This window comes from Nuphar pumila, chromosome 6 (genome assembly GCF_984573655.1).
Source record: "Nuphar pumila chromosome 6, dmNupPumi1.hap1.1, whole genome shotgun sequence".
In the NCBI taxonomy this organism is placed as follows: Eukaryota; Viridiplantae; Streptophyta; class Magnoliopsida; order Nymphaeales; family Nymphaeaceae; genus Nuphar; species Nuphar pumila.
The window spans coordinates 99294986-99314925 of record NC_143254.1 but is presented as its reverse complement, the minus strand read 5'-3'; the positions used below and the strand labels follow the sequence as shown (position 1 = coordinate 99314925).

The window sequence follows — 19940 nt, the reverse complement described above, 5'->3', positions numbered from 1 at the left end:
AAAAAGCAATAGAAAGTCTCATTATCTTCTACTGAAGCTGAGTACCGTGCAATGATTACGACACCCTATGGCTGAGGAATCTTCTTAGATATATGAACGTTGTTATTTTCAAACCTTTGAAGATGTGTTGCGACAATAAAAACACAATTTACATTGCAAGCAATCACACCTTCTATGAGCGCACAAAGCACATTGTCATTATATACGTGATGTTATTTCATAATATTAGCTTGCAGATTTCTTCACTAAAGCTCTTCCTGTACTTCGGTTCTTTTTCCTCCTTAACACACTTTCGGTAATCACTGATCGTAAGTTTGAGGGAAGGTGTTAATATATATATATATATATATATATATATATATATATATATATATATATATATACCCATAAAGGGTATTTTGGTCATTTTACAATTGCAATAGGTTATGTCCATTAGTGACGGACTTGTCTTTTTATAATTTTTTATTTTCTTTATTTTTAGTTTTGTCTTTTTTATATTGTGTAAGGGCTCTATGGTCAAAAGACCATAGAGTCATTGGGAGTTCCCAACTATTCTTTGGGAGCTCCCCAAGGCCTATCCTCTTGTATATATATAGGGGTTGTTTGCCCCTCTTTGGCTCTATGCTTTTACTAAGCATTGTTAGTGAATAAAGCTTATATTTTTTATATTGTTGTGTTCTCTTGTTGGCCTTTTATGGCTTTTGTATGCACTTTTGTGTTATTGTATTTGCTTTGACTTTTGTATTGTCCCTTGGTGGACTTGTGTTTGTGCACATTGTATTTTGTACTTCGGCTTGTTTCATTAAGAGAGAGAGAGAGAGAGAGAGAGAGAGAGAGAGAGAGAGAGAGAGAGAGTTCATCATGAATATAATATTATGAAATAAAAAGCAACATCACCCTTGGTTAACTGTGCGACAAACACTCATATTCAGTATAAATAGGATAAAATATTCCTGAAATTTTTGGACAATTAAAAACTATTCACACATTTCCAGATGTCATGGTAAATATTCATTTTCTTTAATTTTTTTACCTGTATATGAAAGCAATATTAACCTTTTCTCTTCCAATATGCAGGTCTCTGAAGTTTTTGAGGGCTCATCTTTCAAAGTCTTTTCAGATACCTTGGCTAATGGTGGTGTCATCAAAGCACTATGTGTTCCTTCAGCTGCAAATAAATATTCAAATACAAGCCTTAAAAAAGGTGATGTTTATAGTGAAGCAACTAAATCTGGGGCCAAAGGCTTGCCTTTTCTCAAGATATTGGATGATGGTAAGTGATGGGTGCTCTTCCTCATCCCATGGTTTCTTTTCTCTTTTGCTTGTTCTTTTCTACTTTTGAATTTCCACAAAATGCTGTTTTTCAGCATTAACTTATGTTAGAATCTGTATTTGCTAATTGAACCAGGAAATCTTGAAGGGATTCCAGCTCTGGTCTCAAGTCTAGAATCTACAAATAGGGAGCAGTTGTTAAAATTATGCTCAGCAACACCTGGAGATCTTATTTTGTTTGCAGTCGGCGATCATGCATCTGTCAATAAAACTCTTGATCGACTTCGGGTATTTACTGCCCATCAATTAGGGATGGTGGACCATGTAAGTTATTAGGGCTATGTTCCTCCCCCCTTTGTTTTAGTTCTTGTACGATGTGCATGCCTTGCATTAATTTGTGCCGATGAAAGTTTTGGAAAGGATAAGAAACGCCTTATGTCTTGATATCAATTCTTCGTGCTAGTTCATTTATTTCAATTCTTGACTTACCTCAAAGCTTTTACAAGCAGCTGCATTGTGGTTCTGTTTACTCTGGATAAGTCAAGAGTATTCTTTGTCAGCACAATCTTGGCTTTTTTTTTGCAGTAAGGAAACACTTCGTTTTGATATGTTTGGCTTCACCTGCATTATAAAAAAATGCAACTCATGATTCATGAAGACCATTCTTAGAAAATAAAGGAAAGTCACTTGTACCCTATGTCAGATGGGTGCGGGTGCGGGTGCAGGTGCGAGTGCGGGGCTGCGGCACTTTCAAAAACCTAGGGTGCAACAGGGGAAAAAATGTAATATATATATATATATATATATATAATTTTGAAGTTTTAACAGTTAACATTGTCATAATATCATTCATCAATCATCATTCATGCAATATATCAACCTAAATAACAATCAAATAAGTAAAGCATAAAAAACTAAATTACATACCAAAGTATATCCTGATGAAGTAATTGATCTTAATAATTTTCTTCTTCATCATCAAATGTATCATTAGAAGGAATACTGGGCTCAACTAAATCCATGTTTGTTATGTTGAAATCAAGCTCTCCCTCAAAAGTCACTCTTCTGGGTTTATATCCCAAAATTTGGATGTTCGTTGTGTGCATTACAAACCCAATTTTAAAATGTTAAATACAATACAAGTATATTTAAATGAAAAATTAAGAAATAATCAAATAACTAAGAGGGAAAATTAGTATCTGTATTTATCATTGGTTCGTGAAAGTAATCAAAGATTTGAATGAACATATACTAAATCCTCTGCACACTTGCTGATAAGTTTGTTTCTCTTCATGTTGTGAATTTGAGAATATGTGCTCCAATTTCTTTCACAACACGATGAACTAGCAGGCTGCGATGGCAATCTTAATGCAATACGTTGGAGAAGAGGTGTTTCTGATCCAAATGTTGACCACCATGTGATAGGATCTGTATTATTCTCTTCTCTCGCGAATAATGCCGGTTCATATAATCTCGAAGATGAAAATTTTTTAAACTTTTACGTGACTTGATGTAGAAGATATACTTCTGGAAAAAGTCTTGTCATACACATATTTCTATGTCTTGATAGCTTTGGGTCTAAATTTGGAGGGACACGACTAATACCACCAACCCGCCACTTATTTGCATAATATTTTGGATTAAGAGAATGCTGTGAAAGTATCTCCAACAAAGATACTAATATCAAGACCTTAATATTCTTGATATTGAACCCACCACGAAAGCACAATAAGAACACTTTAGAACACTTGTGCACAAAAAGCACAACCCACAAATAACTCACAAATGCACAAAGGCATAAAATAATGGAATCAATTTATTGAGAACTTGGGCTTTGACTCAAAGCCATGAAGAAATACAAAGGGGAGAACCCCTATTTATAACATCACTAAAGGGGGCCTTGGAGGGGCTCCACCCATAGTCGTTGGAGCCCCTCCAACGGTCACAAATGTGACCGTTGGAGAGGGCCCAACGACTATGTTGGTGGGCCCCCAAAGGTACCTTTTAGGTACAAATCCAAAAAAGAAATAAAAAGAACAAAAAGAAAAATAAAAATAAAAGAAACATAATTACAGTCACATCCGAAAAGTGAATGTGCGCAAAAATAGGGAAAAGACTAAACTACCCTTATGCCAAAATAAATAGAAATATATATTTTATATATATATATTTGAGTAGATACATATACATATATATTAATATATGTATATGTATTACCATATATATATAAAATATATATATTACATAATATGATTAATGTACATAATTTAACAAATGCGTCATGCAATGCAAAGAAGTGTTGTTCTTATCCCATCTTCTGAATAAAATTGAATGAATATGATTAAAAAATTCTGAATCATCCAATGCATGACTTTTTTCTTCATGCTTGAAAACTATAGCTTGTATTTTTTCAATCATATTATTCCACATTTAATAAACTCTGTGAAACATGTGCTCATCCTTACCAACTTCTCTTAACATTTCCTAAATAGGTTGCATAAATTGAAGGAAGTATACCACTCTGTCTCAAAACTCATCATCAAGAATGAATTTTTTAATTTCTTGAGCCTTGATATCATCATCGGCATGATAAAATGTTCAATTTTAATCAGTTACCATGTTAATCAAAGTATTCTTCACTCTTTTAATCCTCTTCATCATCACAATGATGGACGCAAAACGTATTTCAGCAACTTTCAACAATTTCAGGTCAGAATGCCTATTAAATATAGCATTAGCACAATGGTGGTTAACAACAAAATTCCTAATGCTTTTGACATTTCTTTCTAAATCTTCAATCCATGAACATAAAGCATATGCTTGTGAATTTTTTCTTCTTTGGGGTTGGAAATGCTTTTTAAGGTCAGATTTAAGCCCTGTGCTATACAGGGAGTCACATTTTGACAAACTGGAGCGTTGTCTGTAATGATTTGTACCACTTTCTGATCACTCACTTCTTTTATGACTTCTATAAACAATCCCTTCAAATACTCTGCATTTTTGTATTCCCCAGATGCATCAACTGCTTTCAAGAATATTGGGCCACTAAGCGAACAAGCAATGAAATTGATATGTGGACGCCTTTGAATATCTATCCATCCATCTGACACAATAGAAACTCCATTTTTGCTCTCATGAATATTTTTTAATCTCCAGCAACCTCTCCACGTTTGCCCTCTCTTCTGCAAGAAGTGTGGTTCATATTTTTTCTGAACTTGGAGGCACATAGCCACTCAAATTACAATTTGCCAAGGATGTTACTGAATCCTTCAAATAAGGATTTCTAGCCGCATTAAATGGAAGTGAACTAGAATAAAATACCTCCCAACTTTTCTATCAAATTCTTTTCTTTCATATGTATTGAATGCTGCTTGTATCGTTCATCTACCTCGTACATTGACTCTTTTTTTTCAGCATCTTCTTGGTGGCTTTTAAATGACACACTAACTGCACAAGAATCGGCCATTGACTTTCTCTTCTCATATTCTTCTTGTATTGTCTTCGCATTGTCTCATCAACTTTTCTACATCATGAAATGCCATGTCCTGATATCTTCAACAAATGAGCCTTCACTCTTGTGTAAGACCCAACAAAATCTCTTTCGCAGAGCTTGCATCGAAATCTCTTGTTTCCACCATCTCTTTATCCAGTTTTTGCAAGTTTATCTACATGAACCCATAGTGGCCCCACATCATCAATCCCACTACAACTATCAACACAACTAGCAGCTGAACTCACACGTTGGGATGTGGATGACACAAGTTCTTTTCCTTTTTCCGTCGTTTTTATCCTAAAAACAAAAAAAATACATTCAAAATTTCAAATCAATTATACAGACATTATCTTGATATAAAAATATATATAAAATCAGGAGCACGGAGGGGGGATCTGTCCCATCCTCTGCCAAAAACATTGCTTATTGTGTGGGATAATAGATGATGATATAGATTGCAACTTAGTCATGTTTGTGTTTTTCTTCGATAAAGAAATGCTCCTACTTGCCGGACAAGGAGCCACATACAAACAATTTCGTTTTCAGTTTGCCTGCTTATGTGCACAAAAGACCTGGTCTTATACCATGGCTCTTCTGATTATTCTATCTCTAGAATTTTTGAACATATTAATAACTGTGTTTTCTGGATGATACATTTTAGAAGAATTTTCTTTTTGAGAGGGAAGAGAAAATTATCAAATACTCATGACAGAGAATATAGACTGCAAGTGGTCAACCATGGTAGAAAACTGAACCGTGTATGATGCAAGAAAGAATGACCAACAATTTTAGCACGAAATCTACCATTCCCATAACTGACCTAGTTTTGCTCAAAAATAGGCCATTGTTCTGTTACTTTTGTAGCATTTGGTGCAATCAAAATTTTAAGAGCATCTTATCTCCACACAGAATTTTGAATGCTCCCATGTAAGCCAAGTGCATCACTTGGAATCCAATTCAAAATTCCAATATATATATATATATATAATATTCCACCACCATCTTTTCCTTTTACTTCTAACTCACATGGTTAAAAATTATGAGCCGTGAAATCTCTGGAGAAGGTGCTGTCTAAGGCCAGACTTCCATGGTGTCAAAGTGAGGACAAAGCCAACTGAAGGGAACTCTCAGCCCTAAGAAACAATGCACATCATGTCGGAAGATTGAAACCCCTCTATAAAAAGTTGGGCTGTACTATTGCATTCATCGACCTAATCCATGCCAAAGTGCTTCCCTAGGATTCAGACCTACACGCCAAATTTCACTATTTGGAAAAAGTTCCATTGATGGAGCCAGCTAAAGTACGAGTAGAGTCTGTTGAAAAAAATACTTATTTCCATATAAGTCCACATGTTATCTTTCCTCTTCCCTCTCAAAAAAAGAGAGGAAGATAGCATGTATTTTTTTGAGAGGGAAGAGAAACATTCTATTTTCCTCTTCCCTCAAAAGAAAAACATGCTATCTTCCTCTTTGTTATGGAAAACACCATGGATACACTTCAGTTCCAATCATTCAGCTGTTTCCTCATCCATTAGGTCCTGACTAGAAGGAGAAGCAAGTAGGCCCTCATTTTTTTTCTTAATGTATGGGATGAAAACATGAGTTACAACCAAGTTGTGTCTGCAATGTGTTTGATAAAAAAATGGGTTTCTACCTTCTGGTTGATGCAATCACAGATGGACAATTCTGTTTCAGCATGCATGCTTGTGCTCACAAAGAAAATGAAAAGTTGGGTGATGAGAATAGCCTTCCACTGCGGCAGAATCACAAACTTGAACTTTACTAAAATAAGAAATAAAGAGCTGTTGTTGGACGCTCTTGAACTCTCTAATATGTTATTTGAAAGTTTCGAGAGAATGTAGCTGGATTTTTAATAACTGAGTTGCATAACCAAGTAGGGTAAATGAGCATACCTATGAGAGTCTAAGCTTGGCCATTGAATATCATGTTGGAAACACCTTGTACTTTTCTGTCAGGGTTGAAATGGAGCCAAGCTTTGACAACAAATATTGACATTAGCTTGGTTGATCTTGAGGTAATGTCAAGGTCTTTTCAGCTACTTTTGAGCCCACGAGCTAGGTTGATTTTCCATTTCTAAAAGCCAGTATTATTTATAGCGAAGGGAAGGAAAAAACAAGCGTCAAGCTTGTGGCCTCCAAAAATATTGCATAAAACACATTTATACATGTTTTTCTTGTAATGCGCCTACTGATTAGTCAAGCTGACATGTGAGTTCTTGTATGTTCAAGCTTGCCCCATTCGTCAAATGAGTGTTTGAGTTTGGATCATTACATGCTTTTCTCTAATGAGCCTAAAGCCAATAAGATCTGAGTCTGTGTGTGCAAATGCTCCATTCATTTCCTAAATGAGCATGATTTTTGCCTCATCACTCATTAATTGATTTCGAGCAAGCCCTCGCATGAACTGAGCCTAAGCTGCTTTCAAAAAGCAGCCTGGCTTGTTCCACCCCTACAGCCACATTAAGGTGCTTCTGTCTCAAAATAAATCTATGTTTTACTAAGCCGCTTGGATTTAAGAAACCATAAATTTTCTTTTCTACTTGCAAAGCAAATTATTTTTGTTAAAGTACATACCCGTTCGCAAGAAACTGGGAAAGCATTGCTTGATGGTTGATAATGTTTTTAAACAAGGAAATTGTTCAAATAGCGGAAAGATAAGTGAAAAAGCAGTGGTTCATTTCATTAGTTTCGGCAGTTCAAAGAGTTTTACTGTTTTCAGCCATTAAATTATCTTGTGTTACCTTGTTTATCAATAAACAGTTTGCAGATTGCCATCACAGTGGTTTCATGTACAAAAAAATTACATTTGTTGATGTATATGGACACTTGGCATCGCTACTTTTCTCATAAGTGAAACTTCATCATGTTCAATTCACATTAGCGAAGAACTACTACCACCTTGAGTTGTCTAGTATTTTCTATAGCAACTCGAAGTCAATTAAATGTGTCATAGTATGCAGGCAATGCACCACCCTTTTACTGCTCCAAACCCAAAGGATATGGACAACCTTCCTGCAGCCAAAGCTCTGGCATATGACATGGTGTACAATGGAGTTGAGGTATGCCTATGTTTTAATTATCTTTTTGATGTTTTGCCCTTCTCTGCTCCGCTATCAGCTATAATCAGTTTGATTACAAATTTTGCTGGTGATCTTGTACTATGATATCTAATTGGAAACTAGATTGGTGGAGGGAGTCTAAGAATTTACAAGCGGGAGATTCAAGAAAAAGTTTTGCAAATAATTGGTATCACTCCCAAAGAGGTACATCCCTTGTTTTGTGCTATTCTGCTTTTCCAATAGGCTCAAGGTCTCAGTTATCTGAACTGGTGATTGGTAAGTAAAAAAAGTTGTGACTAAAGTAGGATACACCTCACATTTAAAAAGTGTTTTGCTAAAAGAAATGGTTTCAAAATAAATGTTATGATTTTATCTCTAGAATATTTTAACATCAATTCCTTTGGTCTTATATTGCAAGAATCTTTTTATCTTGGGCATATTTTATACTTTTAATGTTTATTTCTGAAACAATTGATGAATATGAGTTCATACCTGATCGGAACTTAGTATATTGGATATGCAATATCTTTTTCATCTTGCTTTTTCTTCCTTTTTTTTATCCTTTTTGTTGGGAAGTGTTTGTAGATGTCAGTATGAAATGTCAACTAAGATGATCATTCCGACCTTTCGGAAGGGTTAAACTTAAAAATGACAGCTTTCCTTGTTGCACCAGAACATTCAAGTCTGTATTAAAGCATAGCTTCTGGTCCTGGGTTCATTTTGAATATTGTAGTCTGAAATGGGCAGTCGAATTAAGCAGATGCTATGGGTTTTCCTTCATCAAGGAATAACATATCTAGTAAATGCATTTGTGCTTGGGACTGGTATCTTGTTCTGACTTATTCTAATCTTCCGGTGATTAGTATCCATTTCCTAGTTAAAAAAATAACTGATGGCTATTCTTTTAGGAAACAGTAGTTTAAGAGAGTAGCTATTGTTGTATTTTGTTTCTTTATCCACATTTTGACGAAAGTGAAGGAAATGGAATGCTACATAACTTCTTGTTTTGACCTTTTAAGGGCATTGTTTTGTTCTGCAGGCTGAAGAAAAATTTGGTTATCTTCTAGAGGCACTTGATATGGGTGCTCCTCCACATGGTGTGTTCTTTCTTCCTAAGCCCGTTTTTCTTTTATGTGACTTCAAGCTAATTTGCTAGGAAAGGATGTGCATGCATCTTAATTTCCTCAGCCTTTTCAACTTAATTCTACATCTCAAGGAAAACATAATTATGTAAGAAGAATGTCAAACAACCTTTCCCTCTCTCTCTCTCTCTATATATATATATGGGTTAATCTAACATTAAACTAGTTATGTTTAACATTAGATGGATTCAACCTTATGAAAATGACTAAAATGCCCTTAAAAGAATGGTACTTTTGGAAATGCATGGCTACTTTTTGGACATTACAGCGCTTTTGAACTTGGAGGGAATTGAAAAGTCAAAAACCTTTTCCGAAAAAGTAACTTTATGAATCCATCAAATTTACCTCTTTTGACCTAAAAAGGTAACCATACATTTTAAAAAATGCCACTTTTTAATGGTATTTTAGTCATTTTAGTATGGTTGAATTCTTCTAATGTTAAACACGACTAGTTTAATATTAAATTAACCCTATATATATGGGTTAATATTTGTGCCATTGAAGACATGGAACTATTGAGCTGGAAATCATAGGTTCAAGCTTTATTGACTCAATCTGACCACATAGATGTGTTCAGCATGGTTTGTTTGCTAAAGATCAAACCTTGGATGGTGTTAATTCGATCTAAACACATGATTGAAGTCTTAAAAAAATCTGCTTACATGTCACAAGCACATGATTCAAAACTAATTTTCTACTGAAGAAACCGTGTAGATCACATCCATAAGGTCTGATATGCAAATTGAATTTTAAGAGTGAAAAAAAGGTGATTTATACTCAATAGTTTCATGCCTAAAATAGCACCAAATATTAACCCTATATATATATAATGCAATCCTCCCTACTGAAATGCTATGAACTCCTGTATGAACTGGGTTTTTGGAGGTCTTTTTTTTTTTAAAATCTGACCACACGAATATGTTCTACATGCTTGACTTGAGATAGGAATTAGCTCTTGTTTTGTTTTGTTTTGTTGAAATAGTCAATGACATTTGAGGAGAAAACAGCGATTGCTAAAGGCAATGAGAAGGATGGAATGCGTCACATCCCCTTCAAAGTTCATTACGCACGTGCACACACAAACACACTAAACGTGCACACACACACACACACTAATTTGTTGCGTCAAGGAAACATTTATTTTATCAGGTTTCATCATTAAAACCAGCCAACAGGGTTCATGAGATTACATGAGTACAAACAAACCAGCAAAGCGTGTGAGACCTATGTCATGTTATTTACAATGTGGGATACTATTATGGAAACTTAATACATTATATGGCTAACCATCTAGCTGCTGCCCTCTAGATGTTTTTCCTGCCCCTTCTAGAGGACCACCTATTTATTTGTTTCTCTATGTTAATCTCGGAAATGTTCACATTAACCCATTTTCTTCAATTTTTCATTTGACAAAGATAATGAACTTCCTACAGTTGGATCCTGGTTGTTTATTTGAAGGGGCTTTGATCAAACTTAAATCACCAAATCCAAAGCTTTAATTTGATAACGAAAATTTGTAGGTTTTATGAGAAAATTAAGGCATTTTTCTCTTTAGGAAACTATTATATGTTACAGATGTGCATATGAAATGTTGTAAACTCATACAGCATGCATATTTTAGGAGGTGCTCTTGCTATCTTTGGAAGGTCCTGTTAGCAATCCTGTGGACACGTTAAGGGTCTCCTTAAAGTTAGATCTACTACTGGTAATATGGTTTTAGAATCAGACTTACATTAAATTAGCTGCCCGATGTAAAAAAGAAAATGGGAAGAGGTAAAAAAAAAAACTGCACCTGAAGCAGCTATTCTTGATGAGTAAAGCATCCTTGGTTCTTCAGACTTCATTCTTTTCCCTGTTTCCAATTCGGTTTTTATGCTTCAATTCAGTGTGGGAAAGATTCATTTCGCTGTTGACTGTGGATCAGTTCAGATGATTGTTTCTTTGATGAGTTACTCTTTTAATGATCACATGTTTTTTATTCGGTAGAGTATAAAAAATCTGGCATCTTCGATATTTTAATTGTTTAGCGACAGTATTATGTGCAGCAAGGGGGGGCAGATGGTTAGTTGAAAGATGCTTGCTTATGTTCCAACCAACTAGCATGTTAACAAATATTTGTAAAGTATTATTAAATGCCATTCTTCTATCCTGATAAATTTCATGCAGATGAGTGCTTGAGAAAGCCCAAGTGTTCTTTTATTACCCAGGTCCTTTTCTGCTCTGGTTGTTTTGTGATGATAAATGGAATTAGTTTTTTTCATTTTTATTTTTCCTTTCATGGACCTTATGTTTTATCATGTTTCAGTCCTGCTGAACCCAAAGGTTTCTAAGTTAGTCTATTTAGCATATGACTCGAACTTCAGAGTATGGCTACCAAATCACTGCTCAATTGGCTTCTGACTTGGCTCATGATGTTTTAATCTTGCCATCTATTTTCTTCTGTCCATTTCTAGTTATGCAACCAGATATTTAACTGGCCTGGCTTTGTGTAGCTAAGCATATGAAGTTAGCTTGTGTCCAGTGATCTAAGTTTTATCATGATCAAGACAGACACTGTGAGCTGTGATATTGTTTGTGTAGGGGGAATCGCATACGGATTGGACCGCCTGGTCATGTTGTTGGCTGGGGCTAGTTCTATAAGAGATGTCATTGCTTTCCCAAAGACTACAACTGGTCAATGTTCCTTGACAAGGTCACCATCAAGCGTTGATCCCCAACAACTAAGGGACCTTTCTCTTTCTATGTCATCCTAGTGAAGGACGAAGAGAGGCCATATTGCCAGTCTGGCAAATGCTTGACCTGGATCAGCCCATCTCTAGAATTCATTTTAGAAATTAATGCCCTTCCAGTGCGATGCTGAATCTGGGTGTTGTTGAATTGCTGGTTTTTGCCACACCAGTAACTATAATTCCACGTTAAAATTTGTCTTGCTTGTAATATATGCTGGATGGATTAGGAAATTTTGTAATGACGCAAGAAATTATTGGTTATTGTTTATTGGTTCTATTTTATAAACTGATTCGGTACCAGCTCTATACGATAATGGTTCCAAACATAGGTGCTTTCACCGAGACGATTCTGATTGTATATGAATATCCAAGTAGTTGAGCTTATTAATTTTAGTTGTTTATTATATCTTCTTAAAATTCGTATGTAGTAGGTGGATAGTTTATGGTGATGTATTGTGCTTGCTGACTCGCTCTGGTTAACTGCAGAAAATACTCTGCATTATGACGACAAATGTTAAAAGTCTACAAAACATTAGACTTTGTCCATTGATTAAAGCCTCGAGTTGAACAACGTTCATATTCTATTGGGAACCCTAACTTAGAACAGTAAGCCTTGGTCGGTAGTCAGTTGCCCTTGGCTTGCTTGTATGCTCAAGCCCTATGATTTCAGATTTAGGGTAGAATTGCTAAGAGTGTTGTCTCCGGTGGTTGGTTGATTGATGGTTTCCCACATTTAAACCCTGGTTGGATGCCTAGGATTGATTAACTGCTGTCTGCTCATGGCCATAGTTAGCAGTATGTTGAACGGAAAAAATCATTAAATACTGATACATGATTTAAAAGGTTTTGCATTTGAAAAGATGGATGAATAAAATGTCATAAAAATGTGTTACAAAATTTTAAAAAAGAAACGAAAGAGGTGGGCTTGATTCACTTTTAATTTTATAAAACGGGTCAGAGAATCAATGTTAAAATCGGTTCAGTTGGTGAATGGGTTTCTCAAAAAACTGCCTGAATCGAATTGAATAGTTTTGATCGATATTTTTCACCATAGGATGACACGTGTCATTAAAAATATTTTAAAATGTTAAAAAAACTTTAACCTTTAAAAAAAATTAAAAAATACTAGTTGAATCGGCCCCTTTTTAATAGGCCTTTGGGCCGATTTGATCTTAACCGGCTCATTCAGGTCGATTGTGACAACATTGCAGAAAACAGACATTATAAGGTTTTTCCTTGAAAATGTTAGGGTATAGGAGTTATGGGGTTCAAATTCAAGAATTAATGTGATCTAAAACTAAGTTCCAATGAAATTTGATCTGTGATTGAGTTTTTTTTCTATAAGAGTTTTTTTACACTAGAAATTTTCTGTGTTCTATACATTTCTCTCAACGAAAGGGTTTTTTTTTGCCGGTTTTTTAAACGGATGGTGTTTCTTTTTTTATCTGTTTTTTGAAGTTTTATTGAAAAAAGATGTGTTTTAAATGGCGGTTCGATCACTATGTTTTTCGGATAGGCATCAAGACAGATACTGGTAACGAACGAAACTGCTGATTGACTCAAAGTTTCTTGACGACGAGTAGATGAACTGTCGCCTGAATGTTTCCCTTGCTCTGCTTTTTCTGGTAGGATCAGCTAGTGCACGTCACCTTGTGTTGGGACGTTGCAAGTTCGAATCCCAATGATATCATTGTATAACTGCTAGGGGTCTGCCTAACCCCAGCTTACCTTTCAAAAAAAAAAAATGGACTACATTATTTGAAGGCTGTTTCCAACTTTCCGTTGTTCTAACAGCAGCCGCAGATTATTGTTGTTGGGAATGTTGATGCACTAATATGCCGAGAATTTTAATTTCCATCTCCCTAGAATGATATGAGAATCCATACTGTTGTATCATTGAGGCATACGGGACTATTTTTCCTGCCATCAACATGCACTGAAAACGTAAACATTTCACTCCAAAGAAAAAAACAAGTACTCACAAAGTTTTTGCAATACTAGTGTTACCAAGTCTGGAAATGTGTGATATCAAAATGTACCCACATTTAGAATTTATTCGATTGTGATTCTCTTAGTAGTCTGTAGGAATATTTGACAACTTGCAAGGTAGCCCTGCAAAGGCTAGTTGAACATTGACAACAACTGGAGACGCTTAGCAACATTATCCATAAAAATAGTGGAATCTCATTCTCATCAAGGAGGATTAATTTCCCACATAATCACGGTGAGCTATTGCTTGTTAAAAAAAATTGCATGCTTTGTTTTGATAAAACAACAACAACACTGCTATCCCTAGAGTACTTCGTGGAGAGGCTGTTTTCCAAAAACCACAAAAAATGTTTGCTAGTCTACCTGTAGATAGTTGATGAGAGATGGTACATTTTTCTTCTTAAAACGTGTAGACGATATGAGCAAACGATAGGAACAGTTTCAAAAGGTTCCAAGAAAGCCCAAAGATTGTATCACGTAAACGTTACTGGTAGGGTTTGTGGCTTTAATTTGGTGTCAACTAATTCTCGACAAACTCAGAGTCATGCATATGACCATGGCTTGGTATACCAGTTGGAGGAACCAAGCCATAATGACCTAGTGTAGCCCTGTAAGTGTACAATCTGAAACACACTGTTTGCAATCGAGTAAGAGTTGCAGTGACTGTGCTAGGGGCGATGCCAACACTTTTTGAGGATTTTGGGCCTACCACAATAAATATTGCTAGCTTTTGGGCCACCCATCTACAGTTTCAGTCATCATGTCTGTAAAATTGGACAAAATGATCCACCAGTTGGTTTTCTGGACAATCTCATTCCCAATTTCTATAACTGGAGAATTTTGTGATTATCATCCATATCACATTACTGTGCCTCCAAGACCAATGTTGTCAGTCTGGGCAGAAAATCGACACAATACTAACCTGAATCAGTTATTTTTTAATAAATGTAAAAAAATAATGCTTACAATTATTATTTTAATGGTTTTAACACGTGTCTCAATCTGATTGACACAAAATATTTTTAATATGTTTTTTAGCTGATTCAGAACTATTCACTTGAGAATGGGTATCGGCTGATTCAAACGATTCAAGGGCTCATACTGACAACATTGTCCAAGACCATCTGTTATGGAAGCCACTGATCCAAAGTAGAGATCAGACACTCTGTAGTATTGGTTGGACATCAAAGATAAAAGACCATCAAGTGGTAAAAAAGTGCATAATGATGGACCCAGGAAATGATATGCCATTGTGCACCCACATGGAGAGAGAAAAACAAAAGAGGCAGGGAAAAGCCCTCAAAGATGCTACCCATGTCCAATCGTCTTCCTATAGGGATCACTGTGACCAAAATGAGCATAACATACACATGGACAAACGCATGCTGGATATGAAAGGACATCCATTTTGGTTTGGCAAAGCAAGGCTGGCAAGGTAGGTTCTTCATCTAAATCATGACGTCACATGAATAGAACCAGTCCAAACGAGTGACCTAGATGCTTGCCATCTACCCTACCCCTACCATCCTTTCACATGGGCTTGTTTTTAGAGATGGGATCAGGTCAGAGCATCTCTGGATACCATTGATCTCCAGATGAACGGCATCCGAAACCTGTACCAACGGGATGCCCATCACACTCTTTTTTCCCATGGAGGATCAGGTGCAAATGAGTTTGCACAGTTTTAGTGTGCCGCTGCATCTGATCGCCCTCCATCATTTCTTGGACCCTACAACTGATGACAAATGCTATCACCAACCCCAAGATGGAGGGTGATCAGGTGTAGCTTGTGCAATCACATTGCACCTGATTTTTTTTTTTTTTTAAACTTTTTTCCGATGTCATTTATATTTTGGATGGACGGCATCAGAACGGTTTAAGATTAACGACTCACAATGAGCAGCTTGTTCATTGTTTTGATGGGTGTCGTTCATTTTTAAGATGAACGACCCAAGATGCCTCTGACTGTTTTAGACAGAAGTGCCTCTGACGTGATCCTCTCTGTTGTTTTCATGAAACAAAATACTTGACATTATCTTTAGTGGCCTATACACGTGCAGCCATGTAGATATCTATCTTTTTCGTTTGAAATATTTGACAATGATTTTCTTTTATACAAATTGATTAAAATAACCATTTGACTCTGCCCAAATTAAAAGAAGCCTAGGATCCAGTGTGAACTGTACTGACCCTTATCATACTACTGTATAATTTCCCACTAAAAAAATGCCACTGGGTAATGCAAGGCCTATTTCTTACCTTTTCTTTTCTGTCATTTTAGCTTGTCAGATGTCAACACTTTTTTTTTATTTAATCCTAATTTTATTAGCTTATTAAATAGAAATGCTGTGCGTGCTCGATTAGGAGGATAGACTACTGCAGTATTTTTTTTTATTTGTTTTTTTGTATTACAGTATGTTGTCATGTTATGAAACTAACCACTCTGGTCTAGTACCATGGTAACCTAAGTTCAGTTATATATATATATATATACCCTCTTCGCACTCTACAACCTTGCACTCAAGTTTTTTTAAAGCACTGCATCTGCACCTGCACTGATGGTAACAAGGAACCTACTGCCCTTACCAATGAGGGAAGGTGGGGGTCCGCCTGTTTGGTAGGAACTATTAGTGCACGTTATCATGTGTTGGGACATTGCAAGTTCAAAACCCAATGGTATGTTATGTAATGTAACTGGTTGGGGGTCATCTTAACCCCAGCTTACCTTTAAAAAAGAAAAGGGAACTTATTGTCCTTGGCTATGCAACTACCACGAAATAAATGAATTAGCAAATATTTGTTATTATCTCTTACATCCAGGGGAGCTCCCCTTATCCAGTAGGGAAAAATTTGTGAACCTCACCAACCCATGTGTGAGAGAGACTGGATCTGGGAGTAGACCCTAGTGGCCACGGGAGGCCTGAGGCTTTGCACTGATGAACTTGGTGAACGGACGTTTTTTTTTTCATTAAAAATAACATATTAGTTGCTATTTTCGAATTGTTTTTATGATATAAATGGTTGTTTTACAATGTTGCATTTTTTGAGGCTTATAAACTCAAATAACCAACCAATTTTATTGTTTACATTTAATTTGTTGGTCAGAATCTGGTGATGAGTTAATTGGTCAATGCAAATTCTTGCACCAACCAAGACCGATGACAGCCTAGAGAAATGGCCACGGGGGTCATTGAAGGTGCGTTTGAATTGCCGTCTGCAGGATGTACCAAGCGCAGGTTCCACATACACCCATGCAAACGCGGGATGCACGGACGTGTTTTGTGGAAGCTTATTTGAAGTCTGCCACTGCTCCGTGCTCCACATGGAACAGTAGCAGACAGACACTATTGGACAAAAAAATGTTTTCTTTTGGCACATGGACCAGGACAGTGCGTCCTGTCTTGTTCGCGGATGTGCGTGGACATCCCGGAGCATCATGTCCACATACGTCCGTGATTCAAACACCTTCTTTCCACTTTTTGGTGATTTGGTCCTGTAAAAAGGTACAGTGAGCACCATGCCCTGACAGTGTGTAACACTAACTTGAACTCATCGATGATGCACCACATTGCTTTTTGTAGAACTTGAAAGCATAGCGTCACATATACACTTAAACTCAAATGAGAACAATACTTCAAATTTTGAATATGTGTAGACTTACTCGTATTCCTATGTAGGGAAAATTCAATCTTCAAGACTATCTTTTACGGATGGGGCCACCTTTCTGCCAATCTCAAAACAGACCTGTCTTTTTTGGTAATTGAAAAAAAACAGTGTCAAGCTGATCAGGCCCAGGATCGAATCCCTCTGCCACATTGGGCGGCTGTTGTTTCGGTAGGGTCTGCCTAACCCCAGCTTGCCTTAAAAAAAAAAACATAGGTTGAGACCAAAGGGAGCTCAGCTTGTTTGGTAGGAGCAGCTAGTGCATGTGGGTAGTTGTAGGTTCAAAACCCAACGATATAGTTGTATAACTGGTAGGGTCTGCCTAACCCCAGCTTGCCTTTAAAAAAAAAAATAGGTCGAGACCAAAGGGAACTCCACCTGTTTGGTATGAGCATGCACGCGGGTCGTTGTAGGTTCAAAACCCAATGGTATAGTTTTATAAATTGTAAGGGTCTGCCTAACCCCAAGCAAATATATCTTGTTATGATATAGGGAAAAATACAAACTTACCATTTCGTTATGATATAGGGAAAAAGAAAGAGGGGTGGTCGACCACACCCAAGTGAGAGAATGGGTTGATCAACCCTCTCTTAGAGGGAGAAGAATTGTGCATAAGAGAGAGAGAGAGAGAGAGAGAGAGAGAGAGAGAGAGAGAGAGAGACCTGAAAATTGGGGTTGGTGGGAGGAAGCTCTTCTTGTGATGGCTTATGGGATGATGTGTTGTGGGTAAATAGCTGCTCTAATACAAAAAGAATTTTTGATAGAAAAAATTCCTCCACTCCTCTGTGAAGGGAATTTAACTATAAAAAAATCACACATAAAAAAAAACTTTTCTTTAATTTTTTTTTCTTAGGTAACAATTGAAAAAGTTGTCATTTATTCTTTTTTACTTGCATTTTTTCTATTATTTGCTCGTTTTTCCATGTGTGCCCTGAGGGTAATTACTACTCAAAGCCCTGTTTGAAAACGGGTAAGATGAGGTAGAATATGCATTTGGAAAAGTGGGAGTTGACAAATCTCAATTGGTAATTACCAAATCCAGAATTTGGTGCAAATGCAAAAATGAGATGACCTCCCTCCCTTCTGCAAAATGCTTAAGCTCCCATCCCACCACCACAGTTTTCAAACATCTACCACTGAGGTAGTTTGACCACGTTTCCACCAAATACATAAACTCCCTTGCCAGTTACTAATTTTTCAAAAAAAAAACAAAACTAACTTTTTATTTGAAAGTAATGGTTTTTTTTTATAATTATACAAAGAGACGGTCCCAAAGATCATTGATGTAGCCGCGCTGGCACTGTCAAGAAAGTAACGAATTAGATAGTGACAAATTTGCAAAGAAAATGTAATATTTAGGTTGAAAATAAAAATCAGAACATATTTGAGCAATGTGTAAGGGATGTCAATTTCAATCGTAATTTCCTGAGATAATATCATTATTTGTGTTTCCTTTAACATTTGGATATACTTCTAATTTCCTTATTTTTCACAAGGTTCTTGAATAAAAAATTAAAAAAGCATGAAAAAAATTGTGAAAACTAATAAAAAAAAAACAAAAAGGTGTTGATATGATCTTATTCCGCTATTTTTCTCATTTTCACCCCCGTTTTTTAAGAGTTTGTAATGAAGTCGTCATGGATTCGTTAAAAGTTAAAGCTTGGTCAAACAGTCAAACATTACTGTTAAAAAAATAAATAAATAAACGCCACTCAAATCATAACAAGCAAAGAATTTTTTTTTTTTTTTTACTAGTACCACTTACCAACTCCCACTGCATTTATTACCTTCCTCAAAATTTTACCGTTTTCCGTTACCCACACCCTGCAATCCGAGGGCCACCAACGGCGTTGGCAAAACTGCTCCTCCAATCTCCACCGTCGAAGGGAAAGAAGATTCCATCCATCCATCGCTTTACCTGGATTTTCTGACACGCACGCACTCGTGTCAGACCGGGGCTCTCAGTCTCACCAACAATCACAATAGAAAACCATTTAAAAAAACAAATAAAATTATCCACGTCAGCATCCAATCACATCAGGCCAAGCCGAGCTAGCCTGTCGGGTGCCCATCCCCGCCGGTCGACGTCAGCGACAGCTGGCCTCCCTACCAGCCTGTCAACAGCCAAGCAGATTGCATGTGGGAAGAGAGAGCGAGAGGGGAGACCCAGATTAATGGCAACGCCGGTTCAATCCACAAAAACCGTACAGATGGGCTGGCTCGTGCGTTTGCTTTCTCTTTCTCTCTCTAGCTCACCTGACCTGAGCCCCCACCACTCGCTTTTTTTCTCTCTCTAGATTAGTACTGGGAGTTGGATGGACGTGAATATTATAAGATAAAAAAGAGTAAAGAAAGCGAGAAGGAGATGGGGGAGGTAATAAAAGAGCTGTGGAGCGAGGAGATTGGACTGGCCGTACGTGCGAACAGCTCATCTCCCGCACGCTCGACGATGGGATTCCTTGCCTTCCGATCCCATTCCAGGCTGTAACAAAGCAAACTGTGGTCGCCACGTAAGGCGGCTTTTGGCTTTTGGCTTTTCTTTTTAATATCAGACGCCGACCACCATCAGCTCC

At 36.8% G+C, this 19940-nt stretch overlaps 1 protein-coding gene across 2 annotated transcripts in view; it reads left to right on the top strand.

The window, feature by feature from the left end:
- LOC149835378 (aspartate--tRNA ligase, chloroplastic/mitochondrial-like) overlaps positions 1–12001 on the top strand; it is a 34313-nt gene extending 22312 nt beyond the window's left edge. The window contains exons 9-14 of one of the 2 annotated variants that reach the window (XR_016432316.1): positions 1078–1273; positions 1409–1596; positions 7739–7844; positions 7968–8048; positions 8884–8941; positions 11567–12001. Coding sequence is in view for 1 of the 2 variants with exons in the window: in XM_090008451.1 (XP_089864577.1) it covers positions 1078–1273; positions 1409–1596; positions 7746–7844; positions 7968–8048; positions 8884–8941; positions 11567–11739 (795 nt within the window). In the remaining variant the exon portion in view is untranslated. The remainder of the gene's footprint in view (positions 1–1077; positions 1274–1408; positions 1597–7738; positions 7845–7967; positions 8049–8883; positions 8942–11566) is intronic. The other variant, XM_090008451.1, reaches the window with a different exon arrangement.
- The last annotated feature ends 7939 nt before the right edge of the window (positions 12002–19940 follow it).